Below are 26,140 nucleotides of genomic sequence, written 5' to 3'. Positions count from 1 at the left end.
GGACTCGCAGTGAGATAGCAGCCACAGGACACCTAAATTTTTCAGAGAAAAATAATTTATTGCCCTCTTATCAGAAGAAACAAACTCCTTCCTGCCTCGAAGCCGCTGTCAGGATTCAGAGGAAGAAGATGACACTGACCAGACAGAATCCTGTGTTTGAATGGAATTTATGCATCATGTATGAGGTGTATGAATATGCAACAGGCTGTTGTTTTTAAGGGTTAATCCTCTGTTAACGGGTGTCCTTTTTCGGGCTTATGCTGCCCAGAAAAAGGTACCCGGACATCAGTAACTCTTTGTTTCTATCGTCTCATATTGTCCTAATTCAAATTGCCAAATTATTATTGCTCTAATTGTATTTTTATTTTTATGACCATTTTATTACTATTAAACTTTTAAAATTTTAAAAACATGTGATTGGCGTTTTTCACAAAGCCCATCTCTGCGCCGGCCACGTTATTTTATGAGAAAACGAAGCATTGTTCTCCTGCTGCCACCAAGAGTTTCGTAATTCCAGTGTAGTAATCTGTCTCCAGGTTGCTCGTGGTCAGAGGCTCGTTGGATGTTACATTCTTTTTACAATTTTTATTATATACATTGTCCCCTTAAGCATGAATTACTTTATAACATTTATTAGAGGGGACAAGCTCTGAATGCGAGACAGGGGAGTGTGGGAGCGTGTGAGAGGGTGAGGGTGTGGGTGTGAGGGTGTGTGCGGCTACCAGAGTAATGATGAATGACCAGGATGAATGACTCCTGTGTGTGGGTGTCTAGCAAGGCTAACAAGTACAGGGGAATTTTACGGCCCGTTTTTTTTTATCTGAACACTGCCAGCCTACGAAAGCCAAGGCTCGTATTTCGAACGAAGCCCTCCGTCAGAGCGCGGCCTCGCTGCGGCAGCGCTGAGCTGGCACAGCAGCCGATGAGGACCCGCCATGTCGGCCGGCAGGGGGCGGGGCCCCGCGCGGCACAGCGCGCACGCGCGCGCGGCTCGCGCAGGCCCGGCCTCGCTCCGGCCCCTTCTCTCTGCCCTGCCACGTACGGGCGGCGGCGGCCGTGCCCGGGGCTGGACGGGGGGGCTGCACCGGCGGGACGGCGGAGAAGCCAGAGTAAGAGAGCCGTGGCTGCTCGCGGGAGCAGCCGCGTGTGGAAGCGGCGGGAAGGAGGGAGAGAGGGGCAGCTTTGGGTTTGGGGTGAGCCGGCCGCCCCCTCCTCCCGGCCCCATCGTTCCCCGGTGCTAGGGGCGACGCGGCCCCTGACGGAGGGGCCGGGAGACCCCTGGCGTCCCCCCGGGCGCGGCGGAGGGAGGCGGAGAGCGGCCGCGGCCTCCTGGGCCCGGAGCGGGAGAGCCGGGATCCCTGCCCCTGCTCGGCCCGCTGCTTCCTGGGGCACCCAGCCACCAGAGCTGCCGGCTCCTCACTGCCAGGCAGGCATTGGCTGTGATTTCTGTTCCCCTTCGGGCTGGGCCTGCCCGAATGGGAACTGAGAAACCCGAAAAGAGCTCTTCTCCCTTCTGCTCCCTCGCGTCACCCCCCGCCTGCCTTGGGAATACTCATGGCTCTCTCTCGTGTGGCGTTTGGGAGGCACTCCTGCTTGCTTGTGTTTCTGTCGGCGTCACTCTAATCCTGAACCCTGTTTTGATCAGAAAAAATTAAAGCAGGAGTGTCTGTCCCTCCCTTGTTTTCTCTGTTTTTCTCTGCTGCTGCGCAGAAAGGGTAGTGAAATGCAACGTGGTCATGAGATGCTGGTTTTAGAGGGGACCCTGAAGTGACTGGCCTAGATTGGGCAATCCCTGTCCACATGCACCACCTAGATTAGTGCATGATGTGAATGGAAGGTGATCCGGGAGGGGAGGAGAAGTCTGTACCTGCAAAATGCAAGTGGTACACCAGGAAGGTTAGAAAGATGTCAGTGTGGTTCTTATGGAAAGCAGCCTGTGGGCTGAAAGATGGAGACGTAAATGTTTGGTTGCTTCCTCTCTGCCCCAGGAAAGTAGACACTGATTTAGTTAAAAGGCTCATTAGTGTGCATTCTGGATGTGTTCTCGGTAGAACTGTCTCAATGGAGTCATCCATTCAGCTGTGTCACAGTGAGGGAAAAAGCTTTAGTGCTGTGTAATTCAGCAGTTTGAGTATTTAACGTAGTTTTCTGTAACAGTATCAAGCAACTGCACTGTTTAGAATCTGTGTCTTTAAATCTGGACACCTTAAAGCAGAAGGGAGAACAGCTAGACCAAAAAAAGTGCATTTATTTTCCTGCTACCTTTTCGTAGTCAGAGATGTACAGCAGGTTTCTGTGGGCAATGTGGGTAAATAAGGCATTACAGTAACTCCTTTCTTGCACAGAGAAACGAACGATACATTCTATCTGTTGAAAGGCCACAGGAGTTCAGCTATGTCCACCAAAACGTGTGTATGTTTAGGACTTAGAGATGAGGTTCAGTTATTACTGTTAACAGTTCCTGAGTAGCAAATACTGTAATGCTGAAGAAGCAAAACCAGTGCCCAAGTCTTACACTTAAACAAGGTGAGGGGGTAGCTAAATGAACTCTTTGGTTCAAGCACTCCTAGATGAATTATCTGTATTTATCCAATGCAGTGAACTTACCTGGAGCTGTAGCAGGCTGGGGTGAAAGGGGTGTTATCTTCCTGCCTTACTTATTTCATAAAGTGTGAGTGAGGCATCAGAGAAGTAGTCTCTTCCTGTTCCCCTGCTCCGTGTGTCACAGCAGTCTCACTGTCAGGAGCAGTCACAGCCCTTTGCAAGGGGAGCATTTCCTACCCAGGATGAGGGGAGCAGCTGCCAGCCTTTGAGAACCAGAGTGGCTTGGTGTCTCTTCTGGGGTTTGCTTGTTCTCTCCCTTCATCCTGTGTGTTCCAGTTTACTTCCAGATGAGCTGAAACAGGAGAGCTGGGAAGCCCAGCTTTATGTGAATAAAGGGGAACCTACTTTTTTCCTCTGGGGTTAGCAGTGAATCATCTAAAAATCAGATTATGGATTGTTGAAATTGGCTGTGCATGTGAAAGAGGAGTTGCCAGGAGGGTGCACCCATGGGGTCAAAAGGGAGGAGCCGGGGGTGTTCCCTATTGGACTGTTCTGTATGCTAAATAATCTCTTGATCTTAGTCCTGGAAAGGAATACATTACTGTTAGGAATGCCATTAGAAAATTAAAAAAAAAAAAAGAAATATTTTTTTATAAAATCAGAAGTCTTGTTTGAGATCTCTTTTAGATGAATGCAAATTCTCCAGTACTCAAAAGTATAAATCTGATTGTTACATTGTGGATAAAGCAAGGGCTTTTTCTATTGGGTGTATTCAGTAAGATGTTCTGAAGTGAAAGATTGATGTGAATGGTGGCATTCTAGGAAGTGTGACTGTAAATATGTTTATTTTATTTTCTGATGCAGCTTCCTGTTCCCTGCATTGACAGTGCATGGCGGCTTATCCTAACTCTGCCCTGCAGTGAGGTGGGAAAACTGTCCCATAATCCAGCAGCACTAAACAGACAAGGTAATGATAAATGAATATTTTTGGAAAGCAGATTGAAGAAAATCTGTGGGTCAATACTGTTTTATTTTTTAATGCTTAAATAAAAAAAAAAATCACAACAACCAACCAACTTGTGCAAAACCCTGTGCTCTTAAATGTAATTTAGAGTTAATTAGGTTGGCTTGATGTGCCTGCAGTCAAGACTCCTCTGTTGCAAAAGCTGAATAATGCATTAGTGAGCATTACCAGTACTATAAACCTCTCAGTTTGATCACAGTGCCTCAGCAGCAAGGTGGCTGTGTTCTTTGCTGGTCCCTTTTCCCTGCAGTTAGGCTGTGTCCACCTACCTCTTCTTACATGTGATGAGAAGAGTTTTGATCAATAATTGCTTGTATCTTTTTGGGCTAAACAAAGGCCTTTGCCTGAAATCTTTGCTTTGTGTTAAGTTAATTACCAACACTCCCAGAAATTTAATTGCAGTCTAAAGATGGCATTATACTCCATCTTTTTAATGCAAAATATTGTCACTGAAAAAATAGAGTTAAATATATAGAGGTGCATCAAGGAGAGTATTAAAGGCTTTAGTGGAGTGTCTTGTTTCTGGTAGGAGAGAATTTTTAGTGCAGCACTTCAAAAATAGACTGACTATAGCAAAATTCATTTTTCTCATGGGGCACTGTGTTATAACATTCTTTAAGGTAAAAGAAAAATAGTTGCATGTCTCTGGGAGTTCTTGTGCAAGAGAATGAACAATGTACTTGCCTGCATGTGGCTTCAGAAATCTTGAGTTGCATATGGGCTGCCTATGGTTTGAGACTCCAGTAGTTGTATTTCAAATGTTAAGATTTCTTTAATTGATCCTTTAAGATCAATTAAGATCAATTAAAGATAAATTAAAGATTTCTTTAATTGATCCTCATTCTTGATCTATTGTTTTGGCCCTGTCCAAAACAGTGAAAACAGGAGGGGACATTTGACTAACTACCTGAATCTCTTTTTGTGATTTTTTTCCCCTCTTATTCCTTTATTTGAGTAACTTCACTGTAGTTTCAGATTTTTAAATGTAAAGCCTTTATGTTTTTAAATGAGAGATGCTTAATACAAAGTGGTAATGTTTAAATTTTCTTAACTAAAATGTTAAAGATATAACAGAAGTATATGCTGTGTGCTGATAGGACACAAGATGATTTGCTACTCAGTTGGAGCAGTTTTTCACTTCTTAAAACACTGAGAGTAACAGACTGTTGTGACCATTTGTTGAGCCCAATGAGTAGCTAATATGTGGTCTATTGAGCTGCTTTTAAAAGTCTAAAATCTTGGTTAAAATATCCCAATCAAAGTTTTCAAAAATTAAAAAATTGTATATGTTCCTTTCTGGAGAGGTACCCTCAGTGAGTTCTGATCATCCATGTGATAAAACCAATGTTTAGCTCTGCACTTCTTTGTTTAGAAAATCATGCATGATTCAGCTTGATCCCCTTAGTAAAGCTGCCCTAGAGCCTGAAATCTTTGAGTTATTTGTTCTGGCAATCTTTTCTTAAATTTAAAAAAGCCATTTGTTCTTTTTCATAATGGGGGGGGCATGTAAAAATAATCAAATTGAGGGATAATGTAAAGCTTTAGAACTGTCATCAGATAGATTACAATAACTAACAGTTATTTTCTGAAATGTTCTTAATGTTTTGCTGCTAACAGGTCTGAGGTGATAAGGAAGCCACCATGAATGGGCAGCTGGACTTAAGTGGGAAGCTGATCATCAAAGCTCAGCTTGGGGAGGATATTAGGAGAATCCCTATTCATAATGAAGATATCACCTATGATGAATTGGTGCTAATGATGCAAAGAGTTTTTAGAGGAAAACTTCTGAGCAATGATGAAGTCACAATAAAATATAAAGATGAAGGTAAGGTTTAATTACTGCTGTTGAGGTTTAATTGGCTATTCTTGCTCTGATCTGGTTTATCAGTGGATAGAAACTTTGCCATTCACCTTTTAGAATTGTCCAATGTCACAGGCAAATGCAGGTGATTTCTTGTGAAATCTTTTTGGTCAGACAGTAGAAGCTATGTTTCATTATCTCCTGTTATGCTCTCTTAACAGCATTTTCTCTATTTCTTTCCTGAAATATTTCCTCAATTTTTCTCTCAGAATGTGCACTTTTTGCTGTTGCAAGAAGTTGATTGCAGATTTCTCTTCTGTTCATTCATTTAATCTTTCTTTTTTTGAGTTTTCAGTGGTTTTCAAGGTTTAAAGAGAATAAGCATGTATGACCTAACACAAGTTCTGAAAACTTGATCTAAATGGTAGTAATTCTTGATTGTTTTTGTCTATCAGTAAAGATGAGAAAAATAATTTTAACTTGAAATAACGCATTAAAAGTTATGTTTCCTCTCTGGGACCATTTGAATCTGTTGCACATTGCTTGTTCCAAAGAAAATATTGATCATAACCTTAAGGAGTTCCACAGAATGAGGAGTGAATGAGCCTTTGAGATGCATAGAGACAGAAAGTTATGATTGGAGGGCTCTTCCTCTTTGAATGTCAATGGGGCATGGATAAGTTACTTAATTTGGGACAACATAAAATGAAACTTGGGATGAAGTGATAAAATCCAAAGTCTGTTGAAGACTGATGATTATGCTGTTGCACAGTAAGAAGTGCCATGCTACTGAAGCATTCAGATTCATTTCTCTTTATAGCCCTAGGAAACTTTAGTGCTGCTTGTGCTGCCTATAATGTCAGCTTTTGTTCATGTATCTAAGCAATAAAATTTCACTTTGAATAGCCTGAGACCTTTTTTTGAGGTTCATGAAGTTTTTGAGATGCTGCTTATCAAAATTGTAAGTAGTGTATGTCTTGGGTCTTGACCAATATTTGGGTTTTGATCTTTAGTTAGAAAGAGCTCAGTAGATTTGTGGTTGTTTTGTTTTCCCTCTTACCACATTTTTTTTCACTCTGAAATGAGAAAGGTGAAAGGAGATTTAATGCTTTTTCATTAGATTAAATCAAGTTAGTTACTTTGGTCTTTTTGCATTCTTACCCATGCTTTAAGTGTGGTCATTTGGGGGTTTTGGTGTGTACTACTCTGTTTTATTCAAAATAAGATAATGATGTATGATGGAGACAGTAATTATAGTTGCATTCTTTGGTTGTCTTTCACAGTCTAGACACTTCCTGCTTTCACTTTTAGTTTTGTTTGTCTCAGAATTGTATTTGGTTTGCATGACCAGGTTTTGGTAGTGGGGGGGCTACAGGGGAGGCCAAAGCCAGGCAGCTCCAGGACAGACATGCTGCTGACCAAGGCTAAATCAGTCAGACATAGTGGTAATGCCTCTGTGGTAACATATTTAAAAGGGGGAAAAAAGTTATGGCACAGATGTAGTTTTGGTCAGAGAAGAGAGGAGCAAGACTACATGAGAGGAATAGCTCTGCAGACAAAAAGGTCAGTGGAGGAAGGAGGGGCAGGAATTGCTCCAGGGTGGAGTCACAATGGAGAAGTTTGTGGAGGAGTCTCCCATGGGAGGGACCCCAGGCTGCAGCAGAGGAACCATAACTCCACTGGGATTTCAGTGTGTGCTATGCTAGCTGATCATCACTGCTGTAAGCTGTGTGGTAGCTGATCATCACCACTCTAAACTAATAAATGTTCTTGCTGTCAGAGTTGTGAGTGACCAAGAAAAGGTTAACAAGGCTTCAGTTTGCTTGTTATATGAGAGCTGTTACATCCTTAACTTCATTTCAGCTAAGCTAAGATTCTTCTTTAAATCCATTTCAATCATTAGATGCCTTGGATAAGGTATATAATAGATATAATAATATATACATTGTAGCAATTTCTGTTTTGTTCTTTATCCCTGCAGACCTGCAGGAATGCTTGTCTGGATCTGTTATGAGGAGATACCTTAAACTGGTCTAACAATGTCCACTTCTTCCATAACCTCCACCCGTGTCTTCTCTGAATTCGTATGCAGTCTTTCAGTGTTTCATCTACCCCTCCATATTCCTACATGATATTTAGGTTATGTGGTGCTTTTATTAATTACCAGAGAAAAGAAGCCTCAGGTTGAATGCTGCTTTGTGAAGTCAAGTTTTATCTTCAAGCTTTCAAACTCCTGAGCTAAGGAAATTGCTAGATGTGAAACAATTTTCATGTGCTATTTAAAGTTGTTGAACACACATAACCCACTGTCAGCTAAAAAACCTCAGCCCCAAACAAACTAATGAGGACTGTCAGCAGTGAATTTGTGTGAATCAAAGAGTAAAATTGCATCTTAAACACACCAACTTTTAGCAAGTTACACTTCCTAAAAGGCCCTATCGAGCCAGTAACAGGAACTTTGCTTTTTTTAAGTTATGCTTGAATTTAAAACAGAGTGTCATGTGAGATTGGCCTTTTTGCTCTTGCTCTGCATTACCTTGTAATAGAAGATTGTTTATTCTTGCTGCATGTATTCAAGCTGCTGTGCTAGTCAGTAATCTCAGCCTTTGGTAAATGTACTAGAGTGAAGGAAAACTACATTTTGATGTAGTGGGGTTTTTTGATTGTGTAGGGTTTTGTGGTTTGTTTTTGTTTTTTCAAAAATCGACTAAATGAGAAATAAAAGGGTGGATAAGCCTAATAGATAATGAAGCTTAGTAGATGAGGAAACAGCTGGCAGGGTGAAGGAATGAGTCAGATTTCTAATGTCATGAACACATCATGGTGATGCAGCATTAATGCTGAAATACTTTGCAGCCCAGTGGTTAGTTTAAGGGAGTCACTTATTTATGGAAAGAAAAAAGTTAGAATTGGCATGACAGAGAATGTGGTACATGGGAAATTGTAGAGAGGGAAAGCAGTGTCCCTTGTAAAAATGAGAAAGATAAATTCCTAAAATAACAAGATTGGAAGGGAAAATAAAGGAAAGTGTTTTATTTTTCAACAGAAAATAATTAACATTGTGTAATTCTATCTGTGTCATGGTAACAGGAATTAAGTTTCATTGGCATTCCTTAAGATGAAGAGGTTTTTTTGCTATATCTAATATACTTAAATTGTCAGAGACTTCTATGGCTTGACATATACCTTATGAATCCTAGATTTTACTCTACTTGGATAATAATTTGATGGCTGTCAATAGGAATCATAAAACTGACTTTATGCATCTAGCAAGATTCTGTACTTGGTGCTTCTCAGCCTTTTTTTTTCCCGCTAACAAAAGAATTTGCTAATAGAAAATTTGTTCATTATTCTTAATGCCTTCAACCTAAAGGTTAAAATAGGTGAGGGAGAATGAGGATGGAATGATCCCAGTTCTTTTGGGTGACATTAATCCATGTAAGCCATGTGTGTTGATGTGCATTTTCATGTGCAGGATAGACTGCTAAGAGCATGCATCTTTGTTCAGGCAGTGAATCTGACTGTTGGCTGGTATGACAGAAGGATGCTTTGCCAATTTTATAGATTGTTAAGTAATTATAATTTATTGTGTTACCTGATGATAAGGAATAGAAGGGCTTTGTGTTAAGACACTGATGGGTTTTGGTATCAGCATTTAGGAAAGGTTATTGAAAGCTAGAGAAAGTGTTGAGTTGGAGGGAGCACACACCTCATCACACCCCTCTTTACTGCCATAGTAAAAAAAGACCTGTTTAACTTTGATAAAGTCTGATTGTCCAAGTCCTGTTCTGGATCATAATGGCAGACAGGGACACTGAGCTTCCTCTTCTGGCATTGGTGAGATGGCACCAGGGAGGCTGCGTGGCTGTGCTCACTTTTAATGTGTGCACTCCAGGACAAAAAGAGCTTGGAAAAGCTGCAGAGGGGTCTGGCAGGGTGTGCTGAGGACAGGGAGGGGCTTTGTGCAGGTGGGAGCATTGGAGGGAGCCGGGCTTATTCACTGTGCTGCAGAGGGGGCTGAGGGCAGAACCAGGGGAAAGGGAGTTGCAATGTGAGCATTGTGACCACTGAGTGCAGTGTGACCATCGAATGTGAGCAATTTGCAGTAGCACCAGATGGCAGCAACCAGAAATTGCAGTTTGAGAGGCTGAGCATGAGTTATGGCCAGGAGGGCAGTGTGTCACTGGAACAGGCTGCCTGGTGGGGTTTGGAGCCCTTGCTTCTGGAGACTTTTCAGTCTCTACTCAGAGAATCCCTGACTGGTACTGCTATCAACAGATGTCTTTTGAGATTGTGAAAGTGAAAACAGAACATAAAAAAACCAAACTTGGGAGGCAGCACTATTTCTTTCAGGAAAACTTGAGAATTATTTAATATGCCATCACTTTATTAGTGTTTGTAACTTCATTTTGTTAGAAAGCACTTTCTTTGGAGACTGACAGGCACTGTGAGGTGTTACTAATAGTATTTAAGAAAACCTTCCTTTGCAGAGATGTTACTTGTAGTCAGGGATGACAAAATTAGAGTATGTAGTTCTTCAAATTCTGAGCTGTTTCTACTTGATGTCATGTGTTTTATTACTATTCATACTGAAGCATTATTTTCTTTGAAAATTTTAACTATAACTTACAGTTTGCCCTTGTCATCAATGTGTGAGGAATTTATATACACTCAGAATTTTTGGGCAGCAACCTATAATTGAAAACACCTTCCTGTGTTGGTCCACAGAGCCCCCTTGCTACAGTGTTTTGTGGAGGAGCCTGGGCAGCCTGGAGTTGGCTTTGTTCCAAGCTCTGTGGCACTTATCTAAACACTGTTGCTTTCCGAGGTGAAACTTCACTTGGTGGTGTTTCACCTCAGTTATGAAACTGCTCAGGCAGGAAGTGTTCCTGCTATCCCTTGTGCCAGTACAGATTTCCCTGATAATGTGCTCTCACTCTTTCCTTTGCACTGCTTAGCTTGGGTTCATTTAACCGATGAATAACCTGTTGAACATGTTAAACACCAGAAAATCTGTCCTGCCAAAGACAGTAGTCTTGTTTTAGTTGCGATTTTGTTGAGTAAGCAAAGACAGCTTTCCTTAACTCAACTTAAAAATTGAGAGACCAGACTTAATGGAAATTTGGTATCTCTTTTGGAGTTTATTATGATTACAGGTGATCAGTGCTTTGTGCATAGCCCTTTGTATCTTAAGAATAAATGGTCCCATCCAGTTCTAATATAGTTCCTGGGACAGATGGCAATGTGCAAATTCATTAGGATCCTCTGACATGTAACATAGAAGAAATCCATGCCTAAGAGTTGTGACTTGTAAAATTGTGTGTAAAATTCCTGTTTGAGAGAAGTTTTCTGCTAACTGTTTTGGCATCTTCATGTCTTCATACTTGTGAGTTAAAGCTGAGAGAGATCTTTACTATTCACTTCTACATATTAACTTTGTTTTTCAGCAAGGGAATGATAATAGTCTTGCAACTCATGTTCTGAATATATACCTGAGGAAGTGTTCTAGACATTTGAAATTTTCTTTTGGTTTTTAAAAACTGAATTGGGTTTGGCTTGTGCCATTTATCTGACTCTTGTCTGTTCAGCACATGAACAGCACAGTTCTGGAGCCACTTAGTGTAGGCATTTCATTTATAACTGGTAGCGTCATTCTTCCTGGTGTTGGCCTTCATGACCTCTTAGCTCTAATATTTCATCCTGAATGGAAACATAAAAGAATGATGAACTATATGGAACATCAATGGGCTAATGTCAGAAGATTCCCTTCTGGAGCCATTCATGCTTCTGTCTTACCTTCTGTGCACAATTTCTCTGCACGCTGATTCTTGCACTAAAATAATAAACATTTTTTTCTAGCGAATTTACAATCAAATAGGAAGGTTATTTTTGAGTAATGAAGGAACTATTTCTGTCCTGATGTGAAACTCAGTAGTCATAGGCTGTGATTTTAATATAACTTTTTTGTCTTCTTTTCAGATGGAGATCTTATAACAATTTTTGATAGCTCAGATCTCTCCTTTGCAATTCAATGCAGTAGGATACTTAAGCTGACATTGTTTGGTAAGTATAGAATACTGTGTTTTTCTGTTTCTTTTAAATAATATTTATTAAAATTCAGGCAGTGGACTTCACTGAGAGGTACAAAATACTTTAATTGTCACCTCAGAAGGTGAAGAAAATTCAATCAGTAAGTTGGTATTGCTGAGTTAATACATAATACCTGTTTTCTCGATGTTTTTCATTAAACTTCCAAACTTAATGGAAATGGAAACTACTGCTTTTTTACAGTTGCTCAAAGTGTAAAAAGCATTGAAGTATTTGGCATGTGTGCATATACATGTGATCAGTGGTTCTTTCTCCCTTAGTGCCCTTTTCCATGTTCTCTCCACTCTAGCATTTGTGGGGTTTTCTTCACAGGTGCATGAGAATTTGAAGCTGACACTTTATCTCACAGTGGTGCACTGCTCCAAACTAGTGTTAGGTGTTTGGAGTTGAATAGATGTTAATGTTTATCATTTAGCTTTTGTGCAAAAGTTCTTTATTTTCAAACTACCATAGATAACTTAGCACTTAGTTCCAAGCCTTTAAGTTGGACACTGACCTTATTTCAGAATTGCAGCAGTGTCGTGTGGACTGCGTTAGTTCTAAAGGGACACTTTCCAGAGCCACTGCCTCAGTCAGGGTATATTCAGGGAAATGAGTAAACAATGCAGACACTTACTGTGGATTTTGTTACTTTTAGCTTTTCCTGAACTGAGATTATATTGAAGGAACAGTAAGCTCTAGAATGAATTCTCTGTGTGGACTGAACTCTGTCACTTTAAACTTGGCAAAGGATGATGATGCTACAAGCAAATAAAAGTTGGAATTTTTTTGGTCATCTTAAAGTGGATGTTCCTACAGTGTTAAGTTGATCTAATTGCTGTTTTGCAGTGAATGGCCAACCAAGACCCCTAGAATCCAACCAGGTGAAGTACCTGCGCCGGGAGCTGATAGAACTTCGCAATAAAGTCAATCGTTTGCTGGACTGTTTAGAGCCGCCAGCGGAACCAGGGCTCTCCACTAACCTGCCTGAGAGTGGTAGGCAGCCTGGCAAAGAGCTGTTTGCTTTGATTTGCAGAGTGGTGTGCTGTTTAACAAAGTGAAATATGGATCATTTTTAATTGTTGCTTGATGGCCCAGAACTTAACTTTTAATGCTTTAGTTATTTCAGAGACAGAATTTTGGTTTGATGTATCTAGAGTAAAGCCCTGAACTAACTTAGGAATAAAACTTCAGAATCCGAGGTTTTGTTGCAATGTATGAGAACACTGTAACTAACACCTGTGAACTCCAGCAATGTCTTTTGAGGGCTTTTAGCCAAATTAATAGTTTGTTGTTGCTGAAGAGTTCTTGCTCGCAGTTGAGTAGTCCCTCTGCTTACTTTGGGCTAGCTCTGGTGCTTATCTTGTGTTGCTAAGCAAGTTTGATTCACTAAAACAGTAAGAAGTGAATTCAGCAAAAATTATATCCACTTTTTTTGCCAGGTTAGGAAATTGAAACCACACATTTTGCGCTCAGACCAGCATCAGAGCTGTCTCAGGGTAAGCAGCACGAGGGTGCAGGTAGGGGTGGGAAAGGATTTTTGGGGGAGGGCAAAATGGGAAAGAAAGTCTTATTCTCACAGTTTTGAGGCATTGATCCCCTAGCTTAGGGCAGTTGTACTGCAAATGCAAAATTTGTACTGTATCTCTGTGTGCTTAACTACAGAGTTTAGGTAAGCTGGACACAGAAATAATGACACAAAGCCATGAAGTACAGTGCTCTGAGTAAAGAGGTGAACTGAGAACATCAGCCTGCCTTTTAGGAAATGTTGCTTTTGTATTTGGACTTTGACCTTTTATGGTTTTGTTGCTTAAAAAAATCCCAGCCCTGTTCCTACAATTCATGCAATTTGTAATTTCAGTGGAATACCATGGATTCTGGTTACAAACTACTTGGAAGGAGGTTAGAGTGATGATCTAAGAGTGTAAACAAAACTAGCCAGTCTGTATCTATCTGCAGTTGTTTGCTTTTAACAGAAAATGTGTAACTCTTAGGTAATGCATTTCTGAGCAATTCAGCTACGTGTATAGTTGCAAAGAGCTCAACTTCACCTGTCAGCTTAGGAAAGATTAGTGGAGAAAGGTGGAGTACAAACCAGAAACTGCAGATGATAAAACACCATAAGTTGGAACTATGATGTATGTTTTCCTAATTTTGGATTCTTTGTGGCCAGTTCATTTGTTTGAAGCAGGAGCTTTGTGCCTGTCATATATTGATAGTCCACAGTGTTAGTGTATCTTTAAGTAAGTGTGAAAGAAACCCAAGCTGTGTGATCCCTCCCAGTTTGAGATCCATCAGTGGTTATTCACAGCTATCCCAAGGTGCACATTCCAACAGTCACGTTTTGGAGCCCCCGAATGCGGTGTTGCGATTGCTGCGGTGCAGTGTGTGTGTGTGCTGGTGTCTCAGTTCTGGAGAGCTGGTAACCGCGCGTTTTGCTTTGTAGATGCTGTAGATGGTAGGGACGAAAAGCCTGCTGCTGCTGACGCTAATGTTAAGCCATCCACTCAAGTTATAGCAGCGAGCATGTCTGCATTCGATCCGCTAAAGAACCAGGATGAAATCAGCAAGAATGTCATGTCAGCCTTTGGCTTGACAGATGATCAGGTGTCAGGTAAGGACGTGGCTGGTGAAAAGGAAAGCTAAGCCTGTTCATAATCAATTGCTCCAGTTTTGATTTGTCACAAAGCATTTGTATGTTGGATGTATTAAGCTGTGTTCTGTGTTCACTGTGTCTTCAGAATTCTAAAACTTGCTGTGTTAAGGTGTTGTGTCTATGTGCTAACTTTTGTGTACAAAATATTGAAATGCTGCTGTTGATTTTAGCATTGTGCTTTAGCTTAGAGTACAAAATGGCTTCATTTAAAAAAAAATTAATTACTATAACTGTTGTGTGGACTAACTTAATTGGTATCTGTCAATGATAGTAGAACTCACTGCTCTCTGCTTTAAGGTTTGATCTTGCAGTTCATGTTTTTGGCTTGTGCTTCTGCTCTTTGGGTCATTCAGAATGTGTTGTATGATCCCACCTTTTCTCTGTTTCATTTTAGAAGTAAATAGAATGAACGTTTTTACTGTTAACAATGGAATAACATCCTTGTCTGGATTATATTTATTTTTGAAGATCTGAAGGACTGCTGGCCCTAGTAATAGAATGCTAAACATATGGAAACTGACTATACTAAATGAATGCTGTCAACTTGAGACAGGGTAACTGAAGCTAGAAAAGCAGTGTTGAATGTGATTAGGAGTGTGATGCAGAACTTAGGGAAGTGATTTTGCACAGAACCTGTGCAGGCCTGGCAAGGTTTAGTGGTTCATTGAAACATGAGAATGGAACTGCTGTTAGCTAACAGGATTTGTGTACTCTGATCTCCAGAGCAAGTGAGTTTATATGATGTGTGAAGTAATGATACAGATGAGCAAACCAGTATGAACTGGAGGTCATTCTCCAGTATGCCTGCCATGGCAAAAGTGGGGAGTAAAAGTAATTCATCTGCACTACTGTGACTGTGCAGTATCTAAAGTTGTACCCACAGACAGTGGCTGACTTCAATATGAAGTACAAGTCTGTGGACCAGGCCTGTTGTGTGATCTCTTCCTCCCTGGCACATTTTGGGTATTGTCACAGCATGGTTCTTTCAGAGACCAGATGAAAACTTGCAGTGGGCTGGCTGAACAAGTAAGCAATAGCAAGTGAAGCACAACTGGCAGAAAATTTGAGTTATTTTTTGAATGAGTGGTTTTGATCAGTGATATTTCAATATTTGTGTCTCCATAATTCTTCTGAGAGAGGGAAATTACTTGACCATTCTTTGAATGTGCAAAGAACTCCACAGAGGACCATTTAAGCAGGGTATAAGAAATCCCATTTCTAAAGCTGTAATCCTGCAGTTATGTATATAAATGCAAATCAAGCAGTAGGCAGATTTAATTAACTTTCTCCTAATAAGGTTGTAATGAAAACACAATCAGGGGCTTGTTGGATGCATATTTATAATGTGTAAATATCTTAAAATTAAACATGTATTGGCAGCAGTTCTAGTACTTGTGCTTAAATTTGAAAGTAGTATCTCTTAGCATTCATACAGCTGGAAAGATCCAGGTTTAAGCTCCCTAGTTTCTAACAAAATATTTTGCATTAAATTGTAGTATATTTGTTCACATGTGTGTTTCAGAACTTCTTACTAATGTAGAGAAAATTTGAATTCCCAGTTTCCATGCTGTCTTTTGGTGTCAGCTGGAATATTTTCAGAATTAGCAGAGCAGACAATTGCTTTTGGATTAAAGCCTGCCATATCCTGTCTGGGAGTGTGATTTTAACACTTCTTTGGAGGTTTTCTGTTCACGTGCTATTTGACTAGCAGTAAAACACTTTGTGGCCTGGTCCATGTGTTTCACAGCGAGATGCTAATCCATTTGGATAGCTCCATTCAATCTTTTGCCTTTCCTCCAGATAAGAAAAAATAGGTAAGTGCATGTTGTGTCCAAATGTGGCAGCTCCTCAGCGTGTGTGCGTGCAAGGTTAACACTTGAAGCTGTTGAAAAAAATATGCTGTCATGAAGAGTTTTATCTCATAAATGAGTCAGGTTCCTCAGAAGAATGAAATCTGAGTGACCTAGAGATAGGTGGAAAATTCTGCCCCCTCTGCCTGCCCCTCCCAATATTTTCAAATGAAAGTTTAGGTGTGTAAATACACACGTAGTTTTGGCTTGGGTATGACACACATGTAAATCTGAAGTGGAAAAAACGTTAAAAACATTGCAAGGGAGGGATCTTGATTAGAATTTTTTAATTGCAGCTTGGTGTTCATTTCACATACTGTATTTTGTTCTTGCTCCTCTAGGACCGCCCAGTGCCCCTGCAGAGGAGCGATCAGGAACGCCGGACAGCATCGCTTCCTCCTCTTCTGCAGCCCATCCCCCTGGGGTCCAGGCACAGCAGCCCCCCTACCCCAGCCCGCAGCCACAGACAGGGCAGGTGGAAGGTAAGCAGCGTGCTTTCCTACTGTCCAGGATGTGAAGGATGTTGTCTGATTCTGCCTTGAATTAGCAGAGCCAAAGTGGACACCAAACTGCCGATCCATGTGTGCCCCTCGGCAGAGCAGCTTTTGTCCTTGCTGGTCCCTGCAGAAACAGCAGGGGGAGCAGTGGCTCCGTTTGAAAGGGCGGGTGGTGTGACACGAGAGGATTTTTCATGGTGCTGTTTTCTGCTTGCATCTGTGCTCTTGTCATACACTGTGTGTTGTGTCAAGCTTTCACTCAACTCAGTTTGTGGGCTTGTCTACTATGTATTAAAACTGTTGTTTACTCACCATTTCTGTCTAACAGACTGGAGCTAGTATTTCATTGCTTCCTTTTTGTGCATGGCTCTGTGCTAGTCAAGTTAAATCCTATAACCATCTTAAATACATGGTAGTTATAACTCCTGAGAGCTCAGCTAGCTGTCCTTTAAAGTTAAGGTCTTAACTGACATTCAATTTTGTTTGCACTATGACATTAAAAAAGTTATTTAACTTCTTAAAGTTTATGTATTCTGAGGTTTCCTACGTTTGGGCATCATTTTTCTGGTGCTTTTTTCTAAGTGCACTGAGCCTTTAGACCTTCACACTTCTGCATTTAACTGTGTGTTAAATAACCTGCTTTGTTTCTTCTTCCTCCATATGAAGAATAATATAAAATTGTTTCTGTGCTGCTGTAGGCACAAGTGAGAGCCCCCTGATGCTTGCTTTACTGATGCTCAGACAAGTGTGAGACAGTATCCACAGTCACTTGGATTGCCTTGCCTGAAGGGAAATTTTGATCGAGCACAGCATTTGAACAGCTGGTACTTATGTGTAATATTTAAAGAGATAGGAATACTGCTGGTTGAAGTGGAGCTTATGAAACACTTATTTTGCTGCTTTCAGCCTTTTCTTGCTCATTAGTCAAGTGTTATAACATAGCAAGAGACATCTTTGTAGCTTAAAGATAGAGCAGTTTGGTGTTTATGTACAAAAGTTACTTTTGCAAAAAAGGGCTCCAGGTTCTTCTGTTGGCAGCCAGAAAACCTAATGTTCAGAAACCATATTCTCAGCTACTAAACTTGCATTTTATGAGTTTAATTTTTTACTTTAGTTTAATACAGTAAGGTAAGAAGTTTTAAGTGTTGCTGTTAAACTGGAACTGAAACCAAGAAGTGAAGCACTTAAAAGCACTAGCAGCACCAGCTTGGAATCCTGTATGGCTGCTAACACCAGGGAAAGGGAAAAGTATTTGTTTCAGTAAAACTCATCTTACTTGGGGAGAAGATGTTATCTAGGCTTATGTATCAGAGTAGATGTGTGATTTTTCTAGACTTGGGTCAAGGAAAGTATAGTAACAGCAAGTACTAATTATAAAGGGTATGATCTGTAGCTTTATGTAGTTTTTATTACTGCTACTGCAATCTTTTAAGTATTGATTATATTTTCCTCACTCTGTGGTTCAGTCTTTGGGAAGAGATCAGAAGTAACTTTTGTCCTTGTTCATTAGAAATTAGAGATACATTGCTCATGCTGTGCATGGTGTGTATGTGGTAAACAGCAGTCTCTCACCAAAAGCTGGATAGTGTAAGTGCAATTATCAACTCTATTCCAAAGTGTTCAAAGACTTTTCTTTGAAACATGGAGTAGTTTTTTATACTTCACTGAGGTCTGATAGCACCTCAGTCCAGGGGTAATGTGGGGGCTTGTGCTGTCCCCCCAAAGCCATAACCCAGCAAGAAGTTTGGGTAGGTTTTGATTGTTAGGTTTTCAACAGGATGGACTCACATAAATGGCCCTGCTGGTGAACAGCAGGTTCTGTTAGAAACTAGTTTGGAAACTAATTTGAAATTATTAGTTCATTTCATAAAAAGCCCAAAATTCCCCAAGCTCTGCTTCCCCCACACACTTTCCCAGTACTTTGAAGATTGAAGTAAACTGGTGATGCCAATCATGTGTCAGTCATTCTGGTGTATCAGGGTTTATTTATTAATGGCTTTCTCTGCTAGTAAACACTGTGATGATTGTGATTTGATATTCACATGTAATGACCTAAGTACCTCACTTCTGTGTGGATACTACTGAAGGGCTGCCTCCATTGAGAAATTTTCAGCATTCACTAATTTGAATTAAATTAATCCAACAAAGATGTTCTGTACAGTGCTGTGTCTTGTGGCCTCTGCTTTTCTATCACTAAATTCAGTCCTAAACACACTTAAGAAGCAATTATATACAGATGTGGATGCTTTTTTAGTCTTTGCTGAAATATATGTGAAATTGTCCCATAAGCACTTCATGGTCTTCTAGGGAAAAGAATGTTGTGTGAATATATGTAAATGGTCTGGATTCTGAATCAGACTAAAAGTCTTTTTCAGTGCACGGGAACAATGGCAAATGCTGGCAGACCTTTCACTGCAATAAGCACTGCTAAGTACAAAACCAGACATCAGTGCTGTAGCTCATCTAGTTTTCAGAGTAAAAACCCAGGGAAAGAAAAGACTGTGTCTGAGGGCCCAGAGTATCCCTGCCTGTATTCATGGCTGTAAATTAAGGACGTTTTTTTAAATGGCACTAGAGCACCTCTCTGTTCCTCACTAACACCTCAGCCCTGGAGAAGACAGCAAACTTCTCAGAAACCCTTGGTAAAAGTCCATGCTGTTTCTTTACTATCCCTTTACCTGGGATTTCCAGCAGGTGCCAGTGTGGTCTCTGTATTAGCCTGTAGGAAACTATCCCAAGATAGGCAGCCTGCTGGTTATTCTCCCAGAACTTCCCCATGTCAAATGAGCTTCAGAAAGACAACTTTCTGAGTTTCTGATTCTTAATTATCAAGCTAACAGACTTAAATTATTTTCAAGACTTGTGTTTTGCACTCATCATCCCACAATAATTGCACACCAAATAATATTCTAAGTTACTGCATCTGTATAAAGTATTCTAAACACCTTAGTGTGAATATAAAATACTGTTACTTTCAGCTGCAAGTAATACAGATTAAAGAAGAAATTAGGAGTTACTTTAAATCACTGTGGACAGGGGTCTGTCTGGGAGAACTTGGAGCAGTCAAGTTGCTTTTGTCTCTGTGCAGCTCTGAACATAGAGTTTACAGTCTATTTATACAGTCTGCTGATCTTTGCAGAATGAATAATAGTACAGTAACACTTCATAATAGTAAAGTTTCCATGTCTGCTTCAGTTCAGCTAAGCTTTAGTTTTGGCAGATAATTGATTTTGTTCTTTGACTGTGACTTTCTAGATTGAAGAACAGCAGAAGCATAAAGTCTCAACAGGACCCATAGGTTGTGTAAACAAATATTCTGCATCTTCTGGCCAAGAAATTGAAAACAGTGAATGTTGGAAAAATAAGCATTGGCTCGGACTACCAAGCTTAAGAATATATGGGTTTTATTTTTGCTTCTGGTGTATACTGCTGGGTCTCTTAAGAAAACTTGGCAATGCTAAGAGATGGATGTCTTATCTGGAAAATGTGGTCAGCATAAATAATGTACCACTTGCTTACAGTACTTGGTTGCAGAAATGGTCTTAAAAAGCTAATCTAAACAGACAATCTGAGGACATGTTTAACTTTTGAAGTACTTAATTTACAGTGTAAGTTCTGGAGCAGTTATGAAGATGTTTAAAGATTCCTGGTCTGTTACCCACCAGAGCAGTGCTAGCTAAGGTGGCAGATTCTGGCAGCCTCTGAAAATGTGCAATAGTAAGCCTCATGTAGCTCTTTAGTTAAACTTCATTTAGCCAGAACAGTGTGTTTCAGAAACGACAGCCTGTACTTTGATGTCACTGGGTTTGTTTCTGTGCTGTTGGACTGTCAGGGTATCGTTCACTGTGATGCACCAGGGTACTGGGCTTCAATGAAATGCGTTTTTAATCCCTAGGTCAGATGTATCAGCAGTACCAGCAGCCTGGTTACCCTGCTCAGCAGCCGCAGGCTCAGCCCCAGCAGCAGTACGGCGTGCAGTACCCAGGTAAGCAGCTCTGCAGCAGCAGCTCCTGCAGTGCCCCACCCTGGCAGGCTTCATTCCTGACCCTGTGGGGCAGCCAGGGTGCTGAGCTGCCCACGTGCCTGTGTTCCTTTTGGGAGCTGGCACAATTCAGAAACTGCCAGGAAGAGAGCGCTGTAGCTGTTTAAATTGTTAGTATGTAGTCAGAGCTCAGTCCTGCTTGATTGTGACCAAAGGCAGACCTTGTTGCAAATCTGCAGAATGCCTTGTTAAAAAGGCAGGCAAAATGAATCACCTGAATGGTGAGCAGCCTTCAGGATTATATTCTGCAGTCATGGGATTCTAGCAAGTAAGTGACTGAAGATCCCAATTTAGCTTCCTTAAATATCAAAGATGTCTAAAGATGGCCCCTATTTCATGAGTCTAGAATGATCTCTGTATGCAAAATTTACTGGTGCAAACTCTAGTTGTCATTCAGTAAATCCTTGCCTAATAGACATACTGTAAATCCCAGAGAAACTTTCAAGAGATGGTTTTTCTTTTTTAGGTTTTGATTTTGCTGATACCTTAAGTAAAGGTGCAAGTAGACTTTCAGCAGAAGAATATTTTAGTGCACTAGAGGTTTATGTGCAGTGAAATATGAAAAGCTAGCTTTGGTGTATACCGAAAATAAACTTGAACTCAGAACTTTCAGTTCCTTTAGGAGCAGCTGGCATCTAGGAATGCATAGTATATGCTAGGAATGACAGTCCAGATGAGGTTTAGGGATGAACCTGTTAGATTCTGTAACAAATTGCATTTTGCTTAACAATTTTAGAAAATGATACAAAGCATTTATCATTCCTTGTTTTAAAAAATCCTCCCTAAACTAAACAAAAGACTCCCATTAAGTGACTCAGAGCCAGTGTGACCTTTTCTTGGTGCACAGTGGGAGTGCATCACTTTTTATATAGATGAGAGGGTTTGCAGAGCTCACAAAGAAATTCCACGCTTAGCTTGGATAAGAACCCTAGAATACTTGGACTGAAGGTTGTGCCTCAGACCTTGTTCCTGTGCACTGTGTGAGAGCTCATTGAGTGTTTAAATGAAATCTTGTTATCTGCAGATTTCTCCCCACCACACTGGTAATTAGAATACAGAGACAGATGTACTGAGGTATAATTTCAGAAGTAGCAAGCCTGTTGGAAGTAGAAGGGTCTGTCTGACACTCTAGGCTTAAAAACTGAGTGAGGAAACAAAGGAATTCCAATCTGCTTTCTAGACATATCCTACCATTGTCTAATCCATTATTTTACTGATGTTCCTGTGAAAACCCTAGCGCAATGTGAGTTTTGCTTTCCAACATCATTGTCAAGTATGAATGAAATGCCACCAGACACTTCCTGGGCACCTCTGGTTGTCATAACTAATCACAATATCTTCAGAAACAGAGTTTGCTTTGAGGACTTCTTGACAGCAGAGATGTCAAGTAGAGATGGATAGGATCATAGGATCTTTTTGTTTGTGTTGCTTTAGTTCTCATGAGTATTGTCTCCTTTCAAACCCATGTCTCCCCAAGAGCAGGATACCTTCCCACTCTTGTAGATCTACTAGGCAACAGTGGCTATTTATTCATGGGTGTAAAACTGGACCCTTCAGAGGTTTGTCTCATGAGTAAATTTTGATCCCAGTTTCAAGGTGAGTTTACTGCAGTGCATTCTTACCCTTACTCTTTCCATTTAGGGCTGTGCACTTTTAATAATTTGTGTGTCTGGTGTTTAATGCTGACAGGATTCCAGTCACTGGAGAGGTTTCATTGCAAGTAGCTGCAGGTGTGTTGGATAAAAGTAGCTATTTCTTCATGAAAGGACTTTGTTCCATTTTAAAATTTCTGAGAAGAGAAATTCCCTTTGGAAGCTAGTGTTATACAGAAAAATCAAATTTGAGACGTGTAAATGGAAGTTTTGTGCTCAAGTGTTTTGTTCTACATAACCTTTTCATATTTACCACTAAGGAACTGAAAACACCTATGATTTCACCAATTATTTTTTTTAAATATAAAACCCTGAGAGTATTGTTGAGACAGTTTAATTTGGAGGTTTTATTTGGGAAAAGGATTGAATTTTGCCTCATTTGCCAATGAAGACTTTATTTTTTGTGTGTGATATTTAGGAAAAGACTACTTGCCTTTTTTTTTATTTATTTCTTGTCAGTCACAGGAAAACTGTTTTATTGTAACTGTTGTCAGTGTGCTGTGCTGCCGCGGTGTGCACCAAAACCCCGGCCGTGCGCTTATGTGAGAGGCAGGAAAACTCGCAGTTCACGCTTGGTTTGCCTTTTCTGTGCTTCCCGCCTCGTTTTGCGTTTGTCGCTGTGAACATTAGGAACAGCAGGTCTTTCTGCAGGCACCCGGGCTCCTTAGTGTCTCTCACGCCACCCTGCTCTCTGCCTTTCCAGCAGGCTACAGCCAGCAGCAGCCCCCGTCGCAGCAAGCGCAGCAGTTCCCGGCCTACAGCCAGGCGGCCGCCCCGGCCCCGGCCGCCGCCTTCCCGGGCCAGGCGCAGCAGCTGCCGGCGCAGCAGCCGCAGTACGCGACGGGCAGCTTTCCCCCGCAGCCCTACACCACGCAGGCCTCGCAGCCCGCCGCCTACAGCGGCTCCCAAGCGGCCCCGGGCACCTTCCAGCCGCGGCCCGGCTTCACCCCCCCGCCCGGCAGCACCATGACTCCCCCGCCCAGCGGGCCCAACCCCTACGCCCGCAGCCGTCCCCCGTTCGGGCCGCAGGGCTACACCCAGCCCGGGCCCGGCTACCGCTAAGGAGGTGCCCGAAGACAGCGACTGACGCGTGCGATTCCATCCCGACAGACTCCAGAATTTTTAATTGAGATTCCAAAACTGTAATGAGGCAAAACTATAGCTGTTAATTAAATTCTGCTGGGGGGAGGGAAATGACCAAATCTTTCCTGCTTTAAATTGTATTCGCTTCCTAGTTTAATTTGGGGCTGGGTGGTTTTTGGAAAACACTACTTAAATGTCTGTAAAGTGATTGACATTCTAGCTTGCCTTGTCTGAGGGATATGAAGATACTAGTTGGAAGTTTAGCCCACTTATCAGGCTTGTTCTTACTAATACCATGATGTACTAAATTAGATTCATTCTGGAGGTCAAACTAGATATGATGTATTATAAATTGTAATGTTCACATGGAAAAACTAATAAAAACCCTGAATCTATTAAATGCCTGATCTTGATTTTAGAAGACAAGTGTGCTAAGACCAGTATGCATGCTGGGTGCAGAGATTTGTGATGAAGAGCAGCGGTGCTGGGGTCTGTAGGAGGAGAGGCAGATTGCTGGGTGTGAAAATGGAGAGGTGCTGGGACTGCAGCTGGCTTGCACAGAGGTTTCACAGCAGGGGGTGGTTTTGTGCTGTCTGCTGTCATTAATCGTCAAGTGACTCTTTTACCAAATAATTAGAAACCAATCCGTAAAATCTTAAAGTCTCTTATCAATTTTGCTTTAACAAGGTGTGGGAGAGAATTCATTTTTTACTCGAAGATTTGAACCAAATGGGTAATTTAAAAAAAGAGCTCTTAAAACCCCCTCAACTTTCCACAGGTTCTTTGCCACCCAGAAGAACTTGGGAGTGCAATCCTAGTGACTCACTTTTGAGCCAAGAAAAAGCAGATCAAGGGCTGTAATGAAGTCAATAGACCACATTGCAGCAGAGAGCAAAACATTTTCCCAGTTAATATTTTCCACTTTGCAGATTCTAGGAATATGTAAAACTAAGCGGGGAATAAAAAATGAGCTGGGGCAAGCTGCTTGAGCTCTCCTAAAGACAAATTAGGAAGTTGAGTGAAAATATTCCTACCTTCAGCATCCTTAAACAGTGCTGTGCCCAATTACTCAGTAAGCTGTGGCTGTACCTCCTCCCATTTCTGCTCTTGGACTGAACACACCCCATGTTCATCAGGCCATTTAACAGGGGCTTGGTTCCAGCAAGCAGTTTGTTCTGAATAACAGCGTTTACCACAGAAACTAAGCCTTGTTTTCATGTAAAACACTTGAAAAAAACCACTTGATTAAAAAATATTTTATTAGGAGTACAGTGTACCTGCAATGTACTTTATAAGGCATTTTCTATAAATGACTACTATATAGATCTGGTAGTTCCTGTTCATATTTCTTCAATACATTAGTAAGGTAATGAATAACACCTTAAAAAAAAACCTACATCTCTTTATTTAGTTCATAAATGTTCAAGCAGTACAACAAGTAGCTTTGGGAGAGGTTTTAATTAAAATAACTGTAAAGCAGTTCTAAAGTTCAGTTATCAGTATTTCCCCTTTGTCCCCAATGAAAACTGTTTTAAACCAGAATTTTTCTTTTAAAATAAAATAAACCTGATCATGCTCTTATAATTAGTTTATTCTTCTTCCTCTTTCATTTGTCTTTCCAAGTCCCCTTGCATGGTACATACATTTGGCTTTTGAACCAGTAAGTGTCAGACTCTGAAAACGACATTTTCCTGAAAAACCCCAGCTGTGGAGGCCAGCTTTGTTTTTTCTTTCCATGTACATATGTACCTGTCCACTTGAATTAGAGAACACCAGCCCTCCCTGCCAGCCACTGCCAGGCTCTGCCTCCATAGTGACAGGCTGAACATGGCTTTGGCTGGGGCTGAAACATTTGAAAACAGACATGGAAGAAAACTCCACTGAACTTTATCATTTAAAGCTGCACATACAGCAACCTACCTGGCATTTTGGCAGGAGCATAAACTGTTTGAACATGTAAGGAGAAAGTGCTTCAAGTTTACTGGCTGCAGGATATTAAAAATTATAGGATCTTTTCTATAATTTATGACTGGGAGATGTTACAGATGGATTAGGATGGGTAGCTTATGGCACTTGCATTACAGGACCAGTGAATATTTAAAACTAACGCACATTGCATTCCATGACCAACTCTGGCATATCTGTGCCTTAAACATTTATTACAACATCGTGATAAATAATATACACACTGTATCTTTTAAAATACCATATAAACCATACCTCAAGAATAGGGAGCCAGCTTCCCTATGCATTATCCTACAACATGTCCCTAGCCTGTGTTTTTTCTTTTTAAATTCTAAAAACAAATTTGTAACACTGGATAACTAGAGTAAGCAGCCTACACTATTACACAATTAACGCAGTATTGGCATTAGACTGGTACAAGCCTTGCACATCGGCCAGCCCTGTGAGCGTTGCCTTCCTGCAGCCGGCGCTGGGCAGCGGGGCCTTGGCACCCTCTGTGTGTGGCATCACCACTTGCCAGGTATCGATGTGCCACACTCGTACCAGCGCACGTAGTTAATCTGAGTCTCCCCGCCTATCTTCCCAAATTTGACGGGTTCCTGACGAACTGCCCTGAAAAACCCTGCAACAGAGAAGAGAGTTTTGTTGGCACAAAGCTCTAAGGACAGGACCGTGCTTTGGTTCCCTGAGAAGTCTGTAACTAACAATTCAGTGTGTGGCTGAAATAGTCACCAAGCCTTTAAACCCACCTGCCACAAGCAGAGCTGTTTGCTGCCCCTACATCCACTAGCACTCTGCAGTTTGCCCACCCAGCTCAAAGCAAAAGTGCTTGGGATGGCAGCACAGAGCTGAAGCGTGCCTCCCTGGAGATCCCAGCACCCTGCTGTGGGTGGGGCTGTCTGGGCACAGCCTGTGCCCCTCTGTCCTTCCTCTGGCTGT

At 41.2% G+C, this 26,140-nt stretch overlaps 2 protein-coding genes across 4 annotated transcripts in view; one reads left to right on the top strand and one right to left on the bottom strand.

Annotated features, from left to right (window-relative positions):
* Positions 1 to 986: 986 nt before the first annotated feature.
* On the top strand, positions 987 to 23,636 carry TFG (trafficking from ER to golgi regulator). 3 transcript variants are annotated; one of them, XM_058044927.1, is made up of 9 exons: positions 987 to 1,109; positions 3,409 to 3,511; positions 5,186 to 5,393; positions 11,349 to 11,432; positions 12,306 to 12,452; positions 13,903 to 14,070; positions 16,304 to 16,444; positions 20,355 to 20,444; positions 22,860 to 23,636. In XM_058044927.1, exons 3-9 carry the CDS (start codon positions 5,210 to 5,212, stop codon positions 23,213 to 23,215), a joined length of 1,170 nt encoding a protein of 389 aa, XP_057900910.1. In that variant the 5' UTR covers positions 987 to 1,109; positions 3,409 to 3,511; positions 5,186 to 5,209; the 3' UTR covers positions 23,216 to 23,636. The 3 variants fall into 3 exon arrangements, with proteins under 3 accessions (XP_057900910.1, XP_057900909.1, XP_057900911.1); XM_058044926.1 differs by having other exon boundaries at positions 22,857 to 23,636; XM_058044928.1 differs by lacking the exon at positions 20,355 to 20,444 and having other exon boundaries at positions 22,857 to 23,636.
* The window catches only part of ABI3BP (ABI family member 3 binding protein), a 138,300-nt gene continuing 135,498 nt past the window's right edge, over positions 23,339 to 26,140 (bottom strand). Inside the window, exon 57 of the mRNA XM_058044929.1 lies at positions 23,339 to 25,823. Within this exon, the coding sequence (XP_057900912.1) occupies positions 25,708 to 25,823 (116 nt within the window). The 3' untranslated portion in view covers positions 23,339 to 25,707. The remainder of the gene's footprint in view (positions 25,824 to 26,140) is intronic.

The sequence above is a fragment of the Melospiza georgiana genome, chromosome 2, assembly GCF_028018845.1.
Source record: "Melospiza georgiana isolate bMelGeo1 chromosome 2, bMelGeo1.pri, whole genome shotgun sequence".
Lineage (NCBI taxonomy): Eukaryota > Metazoa > Chordata > Aves > Passeriformes > Passerellidae > Melospiza > Melospiza georgiana.
The sequence above is the reverse complement of the archived record's forward strand: the minus strand, read 5'-3'. Positions and strand labels throughout refer to the sequence as shown.

Bases quoted from the DNA above. Each gene is read 5' to 3' on its own strand.
- TFG (XM_058044926.1), top strand. From the start codon at position 5,210: ATGAATGGGCAGCTGGACTTAAGTGGGAAGCTGATCATCAAAGCTCAG. The intron at 5,394-11,348 runs GTAAGGTTTAAT...TCTTCTTTTCAG, and splicing joins AATAAAATATAAAGATGAAG to ATGGAGATCTTATAACAATT. The intron at 16,445-20,354 runs GTAAGCAGCGTG...TTTAATCCCTAG, and splicing joins ACAGACAGGGCAGGTGGAAG to GTCAGATGTATCAGCAGTAC.